This window comes from Dreissena polymorpha, chromosome 16 (assembly GCF_020536995.1).
Source record: "Dreissena polymorpha isolate Duluth1 chromosome 16, UMN_Dpol_1.0, whole genome shotgun sequence".
Taxonomy (NCBI): Eukaryota; Metazoa; Mollusca; class Bivalvia; order Myida; family Dreissenidae; genus Dreissena; species Dreissena polymorpha.
In genome coordinates this window covers 40,312,509-40,334,838 of record NC_068370.1, presented here as the reverse complement: position 1 = coordinate 40,334,838, position 22,330 = coordinate 40,312,509, and the positions used below count along the sequence as shown (strand labels likewise).

General features: G+C 35.8%; 1 protein-coding gene across 5 annotated transcripts in view; it reads left to right on the top strand.

Moving 5' to 3' along the window:
• The window catches only part of LOC127862516 (uncharacterized), a 44,951-nt gene that overhangs the window by 16,322 nt on the left and 6,299 nt on the right, over window positions 1–22,330 (top strand). For all 5 annotated transcript variants that reach the window (XM_052401672.1, XM_052401673.1, XM_052401676.1 and 2 more), the window contains 4 exons: window positions 14,604–14,913; window positions 15,349–15,917; window positions 18,717–18,866; window positions 20,384–20,573. In XM_052401672.1, the coding sequence (XP_052257632.1) occupies window positions 14,604–14,913; window positions 15,349–15,917; window positions 18,717–18,866; window positions 20,384–20,573 (1,219 nt within the window). The remainder of the gene's footprint in view (window positions 1–14,603; window positions 14,914–15,348; window positions 15,918–18,716; window positions 18,867–20,383; window positions 20,574–22,330) is intronic.

Here is a 22,330-nt window from a genome sequence, read left to right as displayed (position 1 = left end):
ATTACGTGTGATGTTGGTAATAGCAATAAATTAACAGTTCTTCAACGGCATTTACCCATGTTATTTACGAAACATTTCCACTCGTTTATTTGACGCGTAATAGCGTTTTAAACTGGGATTTCGGTGAAGTTTTACACGCTTTCTGACACAGAGTGTACCGAAATCCCACATGTTATTACGTATAAAAGTTATATTAATAATAATAAACATTGCTTATGGGACATTTATCAATCACTATAATTGAAAGTGCAAGACAGCACAATAAGTTTGGTCATTGTCATATATAAAGTAGCGCTGTATGAAGGGGAATTCAGTAAAGCTACATGTATCAGACGCTGGCGCAGATATACCGACTTCTCCCAAGTTCGGCATTTATTGGTTATATCAGTAATAATAAATCTTATTATGTGGCATTTATCGATTCGATTCTGTTAAAATAGAAACATATAATCGTTTTCACTTGTTTCTGACACACACAAAACTCGATTTATAACGGGGATTTCGTTAAGCTACGCAAAATTGGAACCAATCTTCTCTATTATTCTACAAGCACACGTGATATAATTCATACTTTATAATGCGTAGTTATTTCTAACATAACATTTCCAGTTTTTTAAATAAATTAATGCTCCATAAGGGTGATCTCGGTAATTCTACACATTGAAGCTTCCACTTGCTCTTGTCAAGACCGCATTTCCGCGTTTGAAATGGTATATATTTAATTAATCTAACTTATGGATACCGAATGTCAGAGTTACATAAAACCTATTCACACCGTTTTTGCCTTATTTCATGTCCGCTTTTTTTCCCAAACAAATCAAACGAAACTCGTTGAAAAAAATGAGAACTAGGCATTCGACCTCAAAGGTGGATTAAAAGCGTTCATTGGTGGCATCACATGTCTGCACATGTGTAGTTTAATATAATAATAATATATCACGTGTCACCTTCTAATAACATGTATAATGGCAATAAAGTGCATTACTATCAGAGTAATAAAACACAGCACAAATAAGGCTTCATGCTGGGTTTTATTTCTCTTTAAGTAATGCAGATGAACCTCGCTTCTGAATATTAATGACCTAGTAACTGGTAAAACTATTTTTTTAAACGTGAAATATTATGTGATAATCAGATCGATAACATAAACTATTTAAATCTGCTAGTATTTCCGATAAAAATATATTATAATTGTCTTTGACAGTGTTGACGTTCAGTTGTTCGTGGTGACGACCGCATGCATTTATACATCTCTTACACTTCTCAAGATCTCTTTTCGGCTTTGGGAACGATATAAATTAAATGTCACCAACTAATCTTTCATGATATCGATTGTCCGAGTTACAAAGTCCCAATCGACACCGTTTTATAATTTTTAATCTACCTTTTTTAAAGAGGAAAACAAAAGAAACTCGCTAAAGTAAAAGTGAACCTAGACATAGCTTGTCTAGAAAATGGCGGACAGTTCGTTGCTAACTAACGCGCCCGATTAATCGATCGCTGATTGGTAGATCAGTTCTTAGATAAGAACTTGATTGACAGGCGGCGTCATGTCAATTGATAATAATGTGACATATGCAAAACTTCCCCTCAGGTAATTGACCAGTCGCCAAAGTATCGATCGCTCCGCCCACATTCTTCGATCAGCCAATCAGATATCAATTTTTCACACACCCCTCAGCAACGCTTATCTGGCCGCCATTTTGTCCGACAAACAAAGCGTATCGTACAAATGGAATGGACGTAATTTTTAAGCGTTTTCACAGATTTTATATCAAATGCATGATCATTACTGTTCGATCATTATTCAAAATGGTAGGTGCTTTACATACTTTATAAAAGGTTATTATTGTATCTTTATTTCTTGAACATATCAACGAGTTATGAGAAAACAAACACAATAGATAGTGTAACCACACCAGTTGTGTTTTATAAAACGTGTTATACCGTTTGATGAACAATATTATTAAGCAATTTGGGCAACATAATAATTGCCACACGTGCTTATTAATCTCAGCGTAATAGTCGATGATTAATAAATGACAGTATGTTGCGTGGATCTCAGAATGAATGAACATTAAGGCATTGTTAGGTACTGTACACAAGAAAAGAAATATTTAATTACTTAAATGATTTCCAATTATATATTTATTTTCTGTGGATCATAAACAATGGAAATCATTATAAATTGTTAACTTAAATATTGTTTTAACTAAAGATAAAACAACAAAAAGGTGATTTCAACGCGGCTTAGCTAGCTTAAAGCGACTTCAAGTGTAAAATGTAAGGCTTATAATACAACAACAACAACAACAACATTTCTAATACAACATATATTGATACGGGGAGAAATGTGAAAATTGCAATGAACATATAAGGGCCATCTTGCTATAAATAAACAAATGCATAATATGATAAATGTATTCAATTCGACTGTTCATGAACAGCACCGTAATACCAAAATTTCATTGTTCGATAGTGAAATGTAGCAGGTTCCCATTAAACATAAATGAAATAAAATGCATATTAGATCTGTTAATGAAACCACGAAATTTAACCTGTATTATATTATGCTTACAATCAAAATTGATTTTATATCTAAATTTAAAAAATCGGTGTCTTTCTAAAAATAACACAATAAAACAAAGATCTAAACATTTTTAATAAACAAAAAAACCCATCATGATATGGATGTGTCATTTGCATTTAATAAATATATTTTGAAAATTATATATGAAAAGCAACCGGATTCACTGCCAGACGGTTTTAATACAAGTTCAAAATCAATATGAAATAAATGCTAATTTTTACCACTGATTTTTCATCAACTTCCTATAATATGTGTAAGAAACGTTTCTGATAGTTAACTCATTTATTTTGATTACGCCATTTCTCTCTAATGCATTTATGATTGTATTAAAGTTGTACAAAGCAGTTTAGTTTAGTGTGCGGCTTTAATAAAAAGAGCATGATACATCGTTACACGTATAGTATTTCACTCACGTAATGCGCTATAAATGCGATCTGCTTGTCGGAGTTTTCTAATCACTAGACAACGTGACTATGTGGGCGGAGCGATCGATAATTTGGCGACTGGTCAATTGCAAATACAGATGTAATCAGAATTCAGAGGGCAAACGAATATTGATTATTTAGTGAAAAGAGACATAATTGAATTGGTCAAAATAGGTTTTATTTTCTGCAACTGACACTATGTTTATAGTGCGGTGGGTATTAAGTTGGTCCCTAAATTAAAAAGCACTGTTAATTGGTGTTGATGCATGCATTATAATTACATTTTATTGTCCTTGATTGAAAAAACAAACGTTTTCTCAATTTTTGAGTACATTTTCATGGCTAATATCAGAGTGCACATTTCACTTTAAAAATTGGCACTACATCCCTTAATACATGTTTTATGTATGGCCCGGGAACTTTTTAATGGTGTTAATTTTCTACTTAAATTGACAGCAATAACATTTCGATGTATTGCTCGAGTGAAATCTTGTTTTATGTAAAGGGGGGGGACAGGATATTGATGCCAAAAGTGCACTGTGCTGCTTTAATTGCAACCTGGTGGATTAAATATAACACAGACTAACACCATTAAGTGTCGCATCTTTAAGTTATTTTAGGTTTAACATTATGAACCATTGTAAATGTAGAATGAAAGTTAATATAACATCAAGACATAATTTTGACACCTATCCGGTGTTATGACGAGTGCATGAGAGCAGTCTGTTGTTAAAATGCAGGGTGCAAAATAACAAGAGCAGTGTAAAATTATATCTAATTTAAGCTAGCTGGAGAGCAGATGTATTATCTATTTATTTTATTTATTTATTTATTATTGTCTCATCCCCATGTACTTCATTATAGAACATAATGTCTACAATATTATAAAATAAGTACATTATGGCCATTCATAATATAATTATAGGAGACAGTACATAACATAGGCAATATAAATACAATGCTTAAATCACCTGATATCTATCAACATTTAAGACAATTGCTTAATATTTGACGTGATGCAAGATTAATTACATATTTACAAGATAAAACATTTAAAAAGACAGGTTCATTCCTTTAAAATAAATGTTCATAAGATGCATCAGATATCTATAATTAAACACTAAATACGTAAGAAGAGGGTAAAATCGGTTAGTTTCACAGTGGATCATAAGATGCATCAGATAGCAACAATAAACCACTAGAAATTTGTGGAGGAAAAAAAGCAGGTTTTGGCAGCTAATTTAACTTAATTTAACTTATTGTCTGACAAGATAATTTTTAACTTAACATCAATATCAAAATTTTCAAAGACTTGAAACTGAGATGTAGTAGTTCAGTCATGAGTTCTCGTCTAACCCCGTTGTATAATGGGCAATCAAGCAGTACATGTTTTTCATTTTCCACAATACTTATACATATACTCTTACAATAGTTACATGTTCTTAATTTCTGATGTGTATTTGTATATCTTCCAATTTCTATATTTATTGGAGCTGTACCACTTCTAAATTTTGCCAAAGCCCCTCTGTGCCTTTTATTATACAAAAAAAAAATATGGTTCAACCTAATACATTTGCTTAAAAATACTATAAAATCTTAGTTTGTTTTGTCCACCTCCATTACGGGCTCTTTCGCTACTTACATCTTGTAACCATGACTCCTTATAGTCTTCAAAAATCTTGTTTTCAATAATACCAGCAATTCCTCGCTTGCTAAGAAAGTACTCAATGTTAGTACACCTATTCATATCATACTTTTTATTGGCTGACTGAGCAATATTTTTTGCTGTAATTGCATAATTCAAGTGTTCAGTAAGAACAAGACCTAGATACTTATACTGTGCCACATGAATTCTAATGTATCATTACCACATGTGAAATCTTTCTGAAATCTTTGGACTGACTCATTTCTGAAGTAAACAATATTAGATTTTCTACTGTTTATACACATATCATTATTCTTACACCATACATCCAGTTCATTCAACATACATTGTAGGTCATCTGCATTTTCTGCTAATAAAACTATATCATCCGCAAAAAGTAAAATCGAGACAGTTTGATCAGCTACTTTAACCCCTTTTCCATGGGCATCAATCTTTGTTGCTAGATCATTAATATAGATGTTAAAAAGCATTGGCGAGAGTTGACAACTTTGTTTTAGACCTGTTTTAACAGAGAATCAGTCAGTTAGGAAACCATTAATTCTTACTGAGCATATAACATTATCATACACAGACCGAATAGCCTTCAGCAAATGACTATTAATTCTAATAGTTTACTCCATAAAATTTGGCGATTCACAGACAGTTGATAATTTCTTCTTTTTTCTAGTATCAATAATACTCGTAAGAGTTGACAGGTGATCAATTGTACTCCTCATTTTCCTAAAACCATTCTGACCTTCATACAATACTTTTTCTGACTCTATTTGCTTTGTAAGCTTATCATTGAGTAATGAACAATAGATTTATATACACTAGGGGTAATGGTTATACCTCTGTATGGCATTGTATCATAGATATTGCTGGTTGAACTTTTCGGTATAGGATTTATAATACTCTTATCCCAGCTTTGGGGAATTTTCCCTATTCCAAAGCAGTAATTAAAAATCTTGAACAAACAGTATACAACAACATCATTTTTAAAGACAGCTGCTGGTAATTCATCATACCCTACTGCTCTATTATTCTTTACATCAAAAATAGCTTTCTTTACATCTAACATTGAAAAAAGATCATCAAAAAAGTCATTATCAACAGACACATTCTCTTCAACAATAACATTGGCATCCTGGCTAACATGGTTTGCCGTTTTATCACTGACAACATTCAAAAGGTTACAAAAATACCATTTTTCCATCTGTCAAAAACTTTAGTCACATCATTTGTTAAATTACCCAATTCATCTTCTACTTCAAAAGGAAGACCATTACTTCGGTTATCTCTGACTCCTATGCTACTAATGGTTTTCCAAATATCTACCTTATTATTATCAGCTCATCTATTAGTTTTTCTTGAAGTTCTACTCAGTAACGCCTTTTTTCTCTCTGAAACTGTTTATCAAAATTTTCCTTTTTTGAACAAAAATATGTATTAGGGTTGACTTAAAAGATGTGGTACATTTTACCCAATTACCTTCTGCTTCACTCATGTCATTTCATAACCTTTGCAATTCCTCATTCCACCAATCTTTTTTTACTTTACTTTTTTAACACTACGTTCGAATTTGATGGTTAAGGTCTTAAATGGGAGTTTCAAACTAATTTCATTTTTGACACCAGCACAAAACGTATCATACATGTTATCTACATTCTTTTGCACATCTACATTTGTTTGCAACACATTAAGCTTTTCTACCACCTCAAAAAGTTTTCGCCCTCACAAAAATTTAGCGGCATTGTACGAGTGTCATATATAGTTTTACTCTTTGTAATATTGACTTTACCGCTTTTGTCCCTACAACATTCATTGGAAGCAATTACATTTTTTATTTTAACATCGCACAATAATACAGAGTGATCTGAAATTAGTCTACGTTCTGTACCATTTTCAGCAATATCAGACACCCTGACAACTTCAAAGTTTGACAACATATCAATATTCTCATAGGGGACAACAATATAATCAACAACAGACAAACCTTTATTTGACACACATGTGAAGTCATTGAGTTTGGAGTTTCTTCAATTTACTATACAACAATGACAGTCAATTAAAAAGTTACAAAATAGTTCACCACATATATTCTCTGTAAAATCAACAACACTTCTTTCTGGTAGAACATCAATACCTTCAATGTAATCCGGCATATCTGCAATTCTAGCATTAAAATCGCCTAAAATGTAGTAAGGACCACTTTTATGATACTCGTATACGTCAGTTAACAATTCATAAAAAACATTTGCATTTACATAACGTGATGACCCCATTGGAGGGAGATAGCAAGTACAAATATTAAAACATGTTTGATCAAACATTGACTTAAAAGAGACCAACAAAATACCCTCGTAATCATCATCTAAAATGTTTACATAAAATATGTCTAGTAATGACTTTTTCACCAAAATTCCTACTCCACCAGACCCTAATCTTGCATGTCGGTGTAGCAGCCTTCTATTATTACTAAAAAAAACATAGTTATCAACATTAAGCTCACAATTTCCTTTTAGATGTGTTTCTGCAATAGCAAGTATATCAATATCATGCTTACTTAATCAATTTGCTCTAAAAATAAAATCATTAGTTTCAACATTGTCAGACCATCCATTTACATTCCAAAACCCTAGCTTTACCTAGTTATAATATCTACAGTCATTATTTCTGTATCTACTAGAGTAGTGAGAGTCATGATTGTTCGTTCTTTCGTAAGAACCACTTGTATAGCTGTTTCTTTGGGATTGGCTGCCTCTACATCCGTTGCTGTACCTTGTTCTGGGGCTGTGTCTGTTCTGGTTGTCACCTTCTCGCCTCATGTCATATGACCTGTCATTGTATCCATTTGGTCTTTCACTGTTCCAGTTTGTGTTATTAGTGTTTGTTACCCGATAATAAGTTTTTCGTTGCCGACTTTGCTGCTGCCACGGATTGGCTTCACTAGACGAACTATCTTCCGAGGCGCGAGGTTGCCTAGGTTGGTTGGTATTTTCCTAACTGTCTTCTAACACTACGCGATTTCCACGGAGCTTAAGCCCTGAAACACCAAGGCTTTAAATTAATTCTTTCAGGTTTCTGCTATTTTGTCGCATCTCGTTGGTTTGGTCCGCGTTGACATACATGTTCTCATACTTTTTTTATATTGTGTAGCTTACTATACGTTTTCAGAATTCTCATTTTTTCTTCATCACTTTTCACTTTGAAAATTATTGCATCTGGTTTGTCATTGAAACCTTTTTTCCTTTCTGCTTGTACACATGCTATATATGGGAGCTGCCACCCATTATGCAGCAAATCATTCACTACTTTTGTTGTGTCTTCCCGTTCCCTCTCAGGGATATTACGAATGCATAGGTTGTACCAAATTGATGCGTCCGCAGCCTCTGATGACCCCACTGATTTCATGTCGTCAATTTCTTGTTGCAAACATTTTACATCTTGACATAGATTGTCACGAACAGTTCCGATTTCTTTACTTACTTCATTTTTGATTCTGTTGCTCTCTGTACTCATTCTCTTGTCCAATATTTTTGAGAATTTATCAGAAAGCTTTTTCTCAATGTCTACAGCAATACTGTCTATTTTAGTTGACAATGTTTCACCCATTTTACTCATTTTTTCATTCAGTTGTTGAATTTCGTCCGCAAACCTGCTGAAAACAATCGCAATGTCACACTCGATACCTTCCACAGGGTTTCTTGCCGCTCCTTCTTTCTGTTGCTTGTCTTTCGGAGCACTTTTCTGTGTCTCTTGCTGAACATCATTGCTTAAGTATCTATTTGCTTTCACTATACCTCTATCTACAGTTTAATATTTCTTGTTGATGCCTTCTTCAGGAACAGATACATGTATTTTACTCGAGCTCGTAGTGTTATAACTTGTTGGAGAAACTACCTGTATACATTTGGAGGGCATCACACTCTGCACATACGCTGATGCCTCTCGAAAAAAGATCCGCCTAGGTACCTGTAGCCATACCTGGCAATTTGTCAAGCCGTCGATCCCCAAGCAAAATGTTCACAATTTTTTTGCAATCAGAGATTAATCGTTAAAAATGAATTTAAAAGTTCGTAAGGAGTTGATATAAGTTGCTTGCCGCAACAAAACTAGTAATAGTTTGTACAGATAGTTTATACTTCGCTGATCAACGCACTCGTGAAAACTGGTACCACTAGGCAAAAACCGGTGCGTTTCACCCCGGGTGAACAGTCCCCCTAGTCTGACTCAACTTAACCGCGGTTTTAGGCGTTGTATCCTGTGTCATTTCCACTTTCGAACACTTCTTCAACTCGAGTTTCGTCTAACAATAACAGTTTCCACCCACAAATGCCTTTACACTTTAGTAAACTTCATTAAATTGCAAATATTTTCGAGCCCGCTAAATTTTCGAGCATGCTGTAGGTTACACTATCTATCTATCTCTGTATACTGCCAACCGCTCTTTCGAGTATTATAGGCAGGGAAAAGGTGCACGTCAGGAACATTAGTGAGTGTGAAAGGTAAAAAGGACCCAACAAAGGATATTGTTGGGTAGTGAGACTAAAAGCTTGAAATCTCCAGGAGAATGGAGAGAAATCAAGTGGTTAAAAGAGTTTAGTGAAGGTGACAGATAAAAGTGAGGGTAAAAAACATCATTTAACAGACTAGTACCGCACATTTACCACTGCCCTCTTAAACTTTTCAAGATCGGATAGGGTAGCGATATCAGCTGAGAGCTTGTCCCATAGTGTAATGCTGTGTGGGAAAAAGGAGTAATTGTGGTAGAGTGATCCTGTCTGTATCTTTTGTAGATACAGTGGGTGCATGTGTCGAGTGAAGCGGATTGGTGCTTTTATATATTGTGGGAGAGGTATGGCAACAAGGTTGAGATAGATTTTGTAGAACATGATGAGTTTGGTGTCATTTCTACGATCTGCGAGCGATCTCCAACCTAGATCTTGTACCATGGCTGAGACACTGGAAAAGGGAGAGTAATCTCGCTGCACCCAGCGTGCAGCCCGGTTCTGCACACGTTCCACTTGATTGATGACAGTTTTGGTCCATGGGCTCCAGACAGCGGAAGCGTATTCAACTTGTGGTCGGACCAGAGACTTGTATGCGAGTTCTCGTACCTTTTTATTATGTGTTGTGATGTTCCTTTTGAAGCCTAGTGATTTGTTTGCAGAGTTGGTGATTCTGTCAATGTGTGTATTATAGCTGAGGTCAGAAGAGAGATCGAGTCCAAGATATTTAGCATCAGAGACGGACTCAAGAGCTTGGCCATGGAGAAAGTAACTGAGTTCAATGACTTTGTGGTTCCTTGTGATGTGTAGGACCTGGCATTTGGATGGGTTAAATTCCATGGCCCACTCTTGTTCCCATTCCTGAAGCTTGTCAAGGTCTTGTTGCAGAGATGCACAATCTGAGAGAGTTTACAGTGAGGTAAATAGCCGTATCGTCTGCAAAGAGGCGAACGTCGGATTTGGTGACGGAAGAAGGGAGTTGGTTTATATAGATAAGAAAGAGAAGTGGTCCAAGGACAGAACCTTGGGGGACACCAGAGGTTACTGGGACTTCTGTGGAGCACTCACCATCCAATACAACTGTCTTACTTCTGCCAAAGAGGAAGGAACGGGTCCAGCCTAGAACCTGAGAGGAGACGCCATATTCTTGGAGGAGATAGAGGAGTTTCAGATGGTTTACCTTGTCAAAGGCCTTACTGAAGTCAAGAAGGATGAGATAAGTTTGGTGGCCTGTTGCTAGGTTGTTGACAAGCTGGTCCGTTTACTCAATCAGTTGTGTCTCACAGGAGCGTCGATCTCGAAAGCCATGCTGAAGTTCATACAGAATGTTGTGGGTGTTGAAGTGCTTGGGAAGATGAGAAGCAACTACATGTTCTAGGATTTTACAGAGGATACAGGTCAGAGAAATAGGGCGATAGTTTACCGGGTCACTGGTGTCTTCTTTCTTATAGACAGGGTATACATTTACCTTGGCCCATTCACGTGGGATCTCACCAGTTGCCAGGGATTTCTCAAAAAGAATGTTGATAAAATGAGATAGTTCATGTCGCACTTCCTTTAATACCACCTGTCTAATCTGGTATGGGCCTGCCGCTTTGTCTTCCTTAAGGTTGCCTAGGAGTTTGAGGATGCCCACTTTACTGATTGAGATGTCCTCCATCTGGGGATAGCAGAGGAACTGACGAGGTATCCATCTGCGTAGCTTCTGCACCCATGACTGCTTCAGAGATAGGGGAGTGGTACCTGAGAATACAGACTGAAACTGTCTATTCAAAATGTTTGCCTTTTCTTTGTTTTCTGATTTGAGGGTTCCAGTCAGTTGGTCTTTTAGGGTAGAGATAGTTTCTGAATGTTGTTTTGAGTGTTTTAGGAGAGCGTACAGCTTCTTTGAAGAAAATTTGCCTTCCTCAGTGTTGTTCGCTGCGATGTCCAGGATACCTTCCAAGTAGGAGTTGTAGGCTTTTTTGATTTTATATTTAATGAGTGTTTTTAGATTTTAAATTTTTTGCCAGGTTGGACTGTGATTTTTTTGTGTATTTTGTGTATTTGGCAAAGAGCATGTCTCTCTTGTGGATAAGCTTTTTGATTTCTTTTGTGACCCATGGGAGAGACTTTTTGGACCCAATTTGTTTGGTCGGGACAAAGCTGGAGATACCATCCTCTATCATGGATTTGAAGCGACTCCAGAGTTCCTCAAAGTGTGTCCGCTTGCAGGAGGGTTTTTTGGGTAGTATACTGTGTGTATTCCCTTAATTCAGGCCATTTTACCTTTTTATAGAGACGGCAGGTTCTGGGGATCTGTTTGAGGATTGTGGGCCTTGCTTTGACAGATGCCGAGACAATATCATGAGCTGAGATTCCTGGTACTATCTCAACTCTCTCAACAAGGGTGTGGTTTGTGGTAAGGAACATATCCAGGATGTTTCCTTGCCGAATACTTTCCTTCACCATCTGGGTGAGGCTAAAGTCTTCTATGACCTCGAGAAATTTGTCATATACAGAGGAGGTGCTGCATCCTGGTTTAGGGGATGGTGTGTGATCTGTATCCCAAAGGAGTTAGGGGAGATTGAAGTCACCTAGGATAAGTTTTGGTCCTTTGACCTTACTGGCCAGGGCAAGGGATTTCTCAAGCTCGATAAGGCTTTCAATGTCAGACTCATGTGGTCTGTAGTAGGCTGCGACATTGAGTGGCTGACTTCCCTTAATTGGTATTGATTGATCCATAGGATCTCACAATCAGTGTAAAGTTTAGTCAGTGCAGTTGAGAGAATGGTGTTTTTAACCAGTATGAAGACTCCACCGCCCTTTCCTTTGGCTCTGTCCCTTCGGAAGACTTTGTAGCCTAATGACTCGGGGAAGTTTTCACTGTTGAAGTGGTCCTTAGTCAGCCAGGATTCTGTTGCGGTGATGATGTCTGGTTGGCGTGTGTGGAGCAGGTTTTGGAACTCCAGTTTTTTGTTCGCTATCGATTGGCAGTTGATACAGAGCATGTTCAATTTGGATATGTAATTATGAATTTGTGGGTTTCTTGGTGGTATATCTGTGATATTGGGTTGATCATCTGTTTTGAGAGAAGAGAAGCTTTTTTGGGTCGAGGCCGAGAGTATACTGGAAACATTTGACAGATTCACGTTGTCACAGATGGAGCATGTCCAGGCAAAGGAGTGCTCTTGGGCTATCATTTGGTTGTACCATGCCGAATCCAAACATTGACACTGAAGATGAAACCACATCCCGCAGCTGTCACAATTAACAGCAGGATCCTCATCAAGTACCTCAGAACCACAGGTTCCACATGGGGAGTCAGGACCTGGATTGCTCTCTAAATCGCACGAAATGGACAGCAAGAGTATCACTAAGTATGCAAGTGACTTGTTTTGTCTATGTATTGTGGGTTGTATATAGCGTTTATGTCGCATTTGGAGACCAGCAGCAATTACATTGCATATCAGTGTATTTGAGGGTCTTATACTGTTTGCTAAGACACACGCTCTTGGTTGTGTGAATTTCTGTGGTTTGTGTGTGCATTTTCCGATTCCTGTGATGGAAACAATGCTAGTGAGTATCAGGAGTGGGGTGATTATACCTGTCAGCATGATTCATGCGATTTTCTAGCGTAGCAAATCGCACGTAAGCAACGGTCAATGCCAAGGTTGTTTGGTGGGAAGTGGGTGGGGTAAGTATCTTACCTGAAATCGCCGATCTACCTACAGGGATCTCAAACCGTGAATGGGAGTCATATTAAATTGCTCTAATTCACTAAACCAAGTGGAAAAATGCACGATACGAGTCCTAAAACAATGTTTTTCAGAAAAAGTCTGAGCAGGAAACGAAACAGCTGTTAGCGTTCCTGACGCATGCGCGCCACTCATCTCTATCAGGATACATAAATTTCATAGATTGCAAACAAAACGAACTACTTCAAGTAGTGTAGAACTTTGTTGGTTAAGCGTAAGCTGTTGGTATCTCTCCAAGTTAAAGCATAACTGCAGTGGTGGATCGCGGATAAAGTGATGTCCACAATTCCTCTAGGGATTTAATAATGCCGTTCATTATACCAAGAAACCATACGAATGTAGACGGAGTATAGCGCCCATAAAAAGACAACCAGAGGGAATATATGACAAACACGTTTGATTATCACCGCACAGTTAGAGCAACTCCCAGTAACGAGTTCGGAAATCAGCTGTGATGCTACGCTTAAACGAGTCATATCTCAAATAGGACACATCCCTTCACTTACCGCTTAGTTAGATCATATCCTTGTAGCGAGAGCAAACAATAACCCAAAAGAACAAAGTGGAATGTTACAGTATTTCTACGTTCAACCTCAACACATACTGACTAACACACGTTGTCTATGTGAAGAACTTTGAAAGTCATATATAAACCTCAGTTGCACAACCATTAATCAATGGTCTAGCGGTACGATTAAAATCCGCGGTAATATTCAAATCTGCGTTGCGCGCTCTTACCTATGCAAAACAAAATAACGGCTTAAACGTTCAAATACGTTTAATCATTTTAGCGTGTACATCATAGTTCAAATTGGAGGACGCCCTAATAATTGTTTTATGAGAGATATTTTGATGAAAACTGACAAAACGACGCGCGTAACAAATTACTGTGTGCAAATTCGATCTAGGACAATGCGTTTTGGCTAGTAATTCTAGGCCTGCTTCAACAGATAAATAGGTCAGAGGAAGCATTATTTCTCTCGTCAGGCCTCTCGTGTCTAACATAGACACAGGGAACTGACATTCCAGTTACACTAGTTCGCTCTGTTAACAATTCCAACACAACACGATTTGGTATAACGCGAAGTTAGCACAATTTTTGAGACAAAAAAACGCTACCTCCGAAAATTATACAACGATGCTGTAAGCCGTGATAGCACTTTGACAAGAACGGTAAAATCCATTACGAAATACACAAAGCCCAAAGTTTCTTGAATATATTGTTTGTGTTCTTAAGTAATAATTTGTAAATGCTTGTAATTAACCTTACATCCTTAGGTTCATTAGTTTACATGATAATCTTTCAAAAGATTATTTATTAGCTTTATCAATTTAGTAAAATTTTTAAAGCTGTTGAATTATAGCATACAAACCGGGCTACGAGTATAAACAAAATATTCGTCTGTACTCACGATTATTGCTTTGAATGAATATTTTAGGTATTTGTCTTATAAACATGTAACCATGTTTGCATATATTTTATTAACCAATTAATTTTTATTGGATATTTGTTGAGTATGTACACGATACACACTATGCTAATCACGCTGTTTATGTCATGGTTTATATAGTAAATGAAATATATAATTCTTTGATAATTGTTTGGCAGTGTGCCATGAAAATAGTTTGTGTTTTCATTTTGTATAAACTTGTTAGTTGTTCTAGAAAAGCTTTAGCTCTATATGTTTTGTGTAGTTGCAGAACGACACGTTGATATCAACATCGGACATAATAACTTTACTAGACGATGCTAACGAAACCCTGAAGAAAGTTAAAGAAGTCAACTCAAATTCCATTAATGAGATGCGCTCATTAATTGCAGACCAACTGAAGAAAGTTAAAGAATTTAACTCTAATTCCATTAATGAGATGCGCTCAGTAATTGCAGACCAAACCGAGAGAGTCAAACATGATATCCACGAACACGCAGAAAAATGTAGAGTTGCATTTGACGAACATGTGAAAAAAACAACAGACCTGAACAATAAAGAATCAAAATGCCAAGGTAAACGGATTACGTTTTTCTCTAGCATATACAATAAACAATGCTCAGTTAAATACATTGCTAAAGTTATGTCTCTGAACTAAACTATACTGATTTATGAAAGTATTCAAGCGCATTGGAATTTATGCAAAACACAGTAATGTGAATTAACACAACTGTAAATCATTACAAAGTTACGGTTCACACCCCAGAAACCAGACTATTAAGAAATAAATTTCAAGGAAGGCTTTTGTCAAATAAAAAATACTGCAATTAAGACTTATATCTTTTAAATGCTATTCTTATTGGTTTTGTTAAAATGCAAACGTTAAATAAAGACATTTTACATTAACACCAGTTATTGTACTCAAGTGAGAAGTGCTATCGATTCTGTGATTAAGTATGTAGCTAGTTAATTTAGTATACAGTTAGTTTAGTATACATGTTTTTCTTTAGGTCAACCATTCATAATCAGACTTGAGGATGTCTTCACTGACAAGGAAATGAATAACTGGCTAAAGTCCTGGCTGGCAATAGGCATTGCAAAGTCTGGATTAGATAATTTCGTAGATAAAGAGGCTCAAAGTGTTCACTCCCGCATTTACAACACCGTCTATTCCAATCTTCCGTCGTCAACAGGTCCATGCACTGAGTGTTTCACTGTAAACTTGCTGAAATGCTCTACACCAGAAATTTGCAATAAAACCGTATCATGTGTATGTCAATCAAATCATTATAAGCCGTGTCCAATGAAAATATGCGACAAAGTTTGTAATGAAATTATACAGGAACATAGGTTCAAAAATGTGTCGTGGAATAACACTTCGGCAAACAAATGGTCATCCGACCGATGGGAAATAGCCAAATGCTTCTTGCCATCAGAGGGATATAAAGAAACGAATACTGCCAGGGAAACAGACTTCACAGGAATCATAAGCTATTTGTTGAATTGCAAACAATTTGAAAGCAAGTTCTCTTTCTCCATATCTCCTAAGAGGCCATGCCCTCCCTGTCTTCTCACAAAGGTAAACTTACATAATTACATTTAAATAACTTAAAGGGACCTTTTCACGTTTTGGTAAAATGCCAATATTGAAACAAAATGTTTCAGATTTGCAAATGTTCATTTTAATAATGATATTTGCGAGGAAACAGTATTTCTGAACATTTACTGTTCTCTAAAATATCCATGATATAAATCTTTTGACTATTTAACATGAACATTATAAAGCGTAACAAACGCGAAAGGATTGCATAATTTGTAGATTTCTGCTGTTATCGTTTAATTTTGTAACATAACGAATCTTGCTTTTATAAAGAATAAAATACAGCATACTGGTCTAGAGCAAGGATTTTCGAGTGGTCAAAGTTTTAGACTTTTACTTAGAGGGTCAGTGGTTCGAGTCCAGTTGAGGATTACTTTTTACGCCCCTGTCATTGTATGTGTGTGTCACTGTGTGTGTGTGTGTGTGTCCTAAAACTTTAACCAAAACTTTAACATTGGTCATATCTTTTGCAATATTGAAGATAGCAACTTGGCATGCATGTGTATGGAGCTGCACTTTTTGAGTGGTGAAAAGTCAAGGTCAAGGTCAAAGAAACAAATCTAAGGGAAGTAATAAGCTTTAAAGGGAGATCATTATCTGTACCTGAAACATGATAAAACAAAATAAAATAAATCAAAGCGGCGCAGTAGGGGGCATTGTGTTTCTAACAAACACAACTCTTGATTTGTTTCGTTAATGTATTTTTTTTGTACTGGAGCTAATAAGTTCCATTAATTTAAAGCATTTAAAGACAAAATCCAATACATGCCAAAATCTGTGAAAAGGTCTTTTTAAAACACTAATATTTTATATTAAAACATATATTATATATATATATATATAGAATACTGTTGTGAACTATTTTATTTAAATAATGTGTTATTTAATAAGTTTAATATTTTTAGGATATGTGTTTGTTTTGTTTAATATCATAACCAAAGTCGGTGATATTTGATAACAATTATTTCCAATAAAATATACAATGAAAAAAAAAGTTAAAATGCGTTAACTGTATTAAACATCAATCCCTATCACTTTGTCCGGAGAATAACATTGATCATTATGGATAAAAATTAGGAACATGATAGTAGTACCTGCAAAAATGATAGACCGTTTTAAAATGGGACAGCGTGGCGTGATACCTGTATTTTGTTGAACACTTCTATGTTAAAATTGTCGCACTACAGTACTTAAATCGTCAACTCGAACATACCAACTTCGTATTCATGCAATATTAATGTATGTATAATATTAAGAATACAATGAAGTTTTATGTTTTATAACATTTTTACCTAGTTATTGACACATATTTTTCAATTATGTTACTTCCAAGTTCGGAGATATGAAAGTTTATATGTACGATCCAAAAACATGAAAGGAAGCTTAATGTAAACTTTACTGAACAAATCTTTAACTTAATGAAAACTTTACTGAAAAAAATCACTACAGACGGAAATCTAAATAAAGTCTAAATGCTTTGATGTACGCGACACAAACTTTATACTTTTATGTGGACGTGTTTTCTGAGTTCTCGTATTTTTTTGGCTTTCTGAATATATGTTCATTAAGCTGCATGCCTCATTGCTTTGCGTATGTCGTGTGTCGGTAGGTCGGTTAGAGGTAGGCAGGTCGATTCGTAGTACAATAGTCTCCGCAAGTGTCTTTGTTTTCGATAACTATTTGACCTACAAACATGTACATTGGAATGATGGGGAAGTAAATAAAAGACCTATCGGTTTTCAAGTATGATAGCATAACTTAATTTTCAGGAATATTGAATAGGTTACGGTACTGGCAGATTAACAGCTGTTAATACAGTAAATCCTTAAATCATGTACAAAAATCTGTTTGAGTCAGCCGCATAAGCCAAACACTAATTTATACTGCCTGCTGATATTTATATGATTGGGATTTTTATCTTTTGATATGTATTTGTTGTACACCTCCCCCGTTGCGAAGTTAACGGAATATACTGGAATCATTATGTCCGTCCGTCTATCCATCGTCTTAGACACCATATAAATATTCAGGTACCATTATTAAGGATAAGATGTTATGGAGGTTCTTTTTTTTAACACCTTACGCAAACAATTAAAAATACATTCCTGTTTTACCACGTTGCACTTCTGTGATATTAAGATTATTCAAATAAATGATCAGCAAAATGACTTCTCTGCAAGTAAATACATGTTGTGTTACTTTATGTACGTGAAAAAAACGCTTGTAACGCGGGGGCCATATTGTAAGTAAGACTCTTACAAAGCAGAATAACTTATATTAGTATTGATTATTAATATAACCATACATATGAAAATAACTTTTAAACTATTTTCTCTTAAACAATTTTTTACTCTTTTGTGTATTAAATAGTACAGTGGCCGTGAACAAATATATTAAAGAATGCCCTTGTCGTCAAAACTGCCATAACCTGGGGATGAACTTCTTCATTACGTGCGTCGTCTGGGTCTATCAGTTATAGCTCATGCGACAAGGTCTTGTTATAAGATTTGGGAAGGTGGGGTCTGGTTGGGGGGCATACGTATTCAGAAAATGTGTATCATGTGTGTTTATCACCCTTGAAACAGAACAACGGTACATTGTGTAAGCCATATAAGGTATACCGGTTTGCGTTTTAAAAGGTTTGTTAAACCGAATTATAGAGGCTTTATTTTTTACGAACACGCGAATGTGTTTTTCCAATATACAGTCATTTACTTTTGCAAAATGCCGTTGCAACTTTATTGTTTAAGATAACACCGTTGAATGCTATTTAATCAGGCTCGTGATATTGGACGAACCGTGTGCCATTCTCGTCGATGTAATGTGACTGATAATGCTCTCGAAGACATCTTCACAACCCTGGCAAATCTTCTGCAAGATCTTTCATCCGATGTCGATGCACAGACTGCCGTTGCAAAATTACAAAAGGTAAACACAAATCTAAGTGCTGTTGCCTCTTTTGGTATGCTATCGTGTTTTTTTCACATACACATAAGAGGATCCGAGAAAACATATTTTAAGTAGAGCGGCCACGATTGCAAATACATGAATGTATATATTTTTAGCTCGACTATTATATACTAAATATATATAGTGAAGCTATCCTACTCACCCCGGCGTCGGTGTCTGCGTTAGCGTTAGCGTCTACGTGCAAATGTTAAAGTTTTCGTACTACCCCTAATATTTTCTTTCTCCCTTCACATATTGCTTTCATATTTTGCATACTTGTTTACCAACATGACCCCAACCTTTAAACAAGAGCAGACAACTCTATCAAGCATTTTGTCATAATTATGGCCCCTTTTCCACTTAGAATATGCAGCAAATGTTAAAGTTTTCGTACTACCCCATTTATTTTCATTGTCCCTTGACATATTGCTTTTATATTTTGCATACTTGTTTACCAACATCACCCCAAACTATAAACAAGGGCAGACAACTCTATCAAGCATTTTGTCACAAGTATTGCCCCTTTTATACTTAGAATATGCATATAATTGATAAATCAATGTTAAAGTTTGCGTACTACCCCAAATATTTCTTATATCCTTTGACATATTGCTTTTATATGTTGCATACTTGTTTACCAACATGACCCCAAACTATAAACAAGAGCAGACCTCTGTATCAAGCATTTTAACATAAGTATGGCCCCTTTTACACTTAGATAATTGAACATTTTGCTTAAATTGCCATAACTTCTTTATTTATGATCACATTTTATTATTACTTTGACAAAAGAACACTTACCCGATTACCACAATGGATTCCACTCAAACAATACCCCACGCCCCTACCAGAATCCCTTCCCCCCCAACCTCACCCCCCAATTTTTTTGTGTAAACATCTTCTAATAAATTACCACACCCCACATTATACCCCCCTCTCATCCCAACCCACCCTACCCCCCCCACCCCCCCCAAAAAAAAAATAAAAAATTGTTTTTAAACATCATCTAATAAATTACCACACCCCACATTATACCCCCCCTCTCATCCCCCACCCCTCCTACCCCCCACACCCCCCAATTTTTTTTAAACATCATCTAATAAATAACCCCACCCCACATTATATCCCCTCTTCCCCTCCCCTACTCCCCCCCCTACCCCCCCCCCTACACCCCCCATTTTTTTTTATTTTTTTTTATTTTTGAAAGATCGTCTAATAAATAATTGAATATGAACAATTTCCCCATGATGGCTTACGTTATACTGTCAAGCACTCGAATAGTCGAGCGCGCTGTCCTCTGACAGCTCTTGTTTTGAAATGCTGTTTTTGTTTGCCTGTATTAGTTAAAATCCACTTTAAATCGATTTGTATTTCTGTATAAACCCCCGGAAGGCATAATAAGATATCTAAACATAACTCATAATGTCGATTACTTGCCGCTGCATGTACCGTGATTGATTATTTAAACACTTAAAATATAATATATGTCTTTACAGCTGCTGAAAAATGAATTGGAACTTACCACGGACATAATTTCATTACTGAACGCTGCGCACACAGCATTAAAGAAAACTGATACTGAACAATCACTTGAAGAGATGAATGTTTTTGTAACGCATTGCAAACAAGAAACAGGACGCAAATCGTCCAATATAGACGAGCCAAACAATCAACAATCCTGCCAAAGTAAGACAATCCTGTAGTTTACATAGTTTTAAAGCCGGTGATGTTACATTTTACATTATTTATTATCTTTGTAACCTCTTTAACACCTAACCGATTTATTGGTTAAAACAGATGCATCTTATAATCGGCCAAATCAGGACTTGCACAAAATTTCACAAGAACTTTATTATTGATAGAGGGTATCGCATTTTAACTTACCTTATCATGAAGTGTTCAAACTGAGATATTTTGAGTACAAGTCAGACATCCGTTGTCGTGCGTCAAGCATCGAAAACCTTTTAGCTAGTAACGTCGCTAGTTGCTACATGTTTCACTGAAAGTTGGTCGAATTGTATATCTTCATAATATCCAAGGTAACTGTAAATGTGTGTCGAGTATGTTAAAAAAGGTTACTATGTCAAATCTAGATCAAACTTGTTTTCACTGTAGAAACCTTTTTTATGATATCTTTTTATCCTTGGTCGTAATGTAAAATTTATTACATATTGAACAAATAAGAACCTTAGTTACGTTTGTTTAACAACTAAGACACCAGAGCTAATCTAAGGATATCTTTTCAACCACTCTAGAAACCACATTTATAACTAAATCATTTTAAGATTTGAACATAATCTTCATCTATACAATATCAGGGCAACGTCCGTATCGGAGTTACCTTAGTCCAAAAACTAGATTACACTTCAAATCTCAGAAAAAATAAGTGACCACTTATCATGGCAAATAGTAAAAACTTAGAATCACTCGAGTAGGCATACGTTACACTCAATCTCGTTGACACAAGGTCAGAATGTTTATCTTGAATAAAAGACAAATTTTGAATTTCGATAAAGTAAGGCCAAAAGCTTGGTCATCAGATCATGTATTCCACAAATGGTATATCTTAAATTAAGGTGAGCTCTTAGAGCAATCGTGTTGACCCGTCAGTCAATGCTTATGTGCATGTTAAAATAGAAACTTGGCAGAAATGATTTCTGTATGAATTTCGTTTAACGTTGTTCAAATAAATATTTCCAGTGCAAAACGAAGGTGACCATGAAATGAACAATTATAGTTTCTTTCTTTTTCATATATGGGGTTATAAAAAATCGTCTCGTCAAAAAACTTGAAAATAGGAACCGACGTTCATCTGTGACAATTTTTATGTCCCCCACCACTATAGTGGGGGACATATTGTTTTTGTCCTGTCTGTTGCTTTTTTTGTCTGTGTGTTTGTGTGTTTCGTTGCGTCAAACTTTAACATTTGTCATAACTTTTGCAATATTGGAGATAGCAACTTGATATTTTGCATGCATGTGTATCTCATGGAGCTGCACATTTTGAGTGGTGAAAGGTCAAGGTCATCCTTCAAAGTCAAAGGTCAAATATATAGCTTCAAAGCGGCGCAGTAGGGAACATAGTGCTTCTGACAAACACATTTCTTGTTCAAATTATTTCTGAACGTTCAATGCACATGGCTACTACGCTAGTATTATTGTTTGTGTATAGATAATACTTAAAAAAAACTTTCCAAAGCAAAGCAAGCTCAGAGGCTTGTTATTTGAGATGTTACATAACATAGTAGTTTTTAATGGTTATGTGGTCATTATACTATCCGCCTTTGGAGTATCTGTTTACCTATAAATACATAAATAAAACATCTAATCCGAAACCGCAAAACCCACATGTTTTTTTTTTCAGTTTGTAAAATGGTATTGAAGTTGTTTGATAAGTTTGATTAAATCAAGCCCCTTATGTCAACATTGACCCTCTCCACTGGG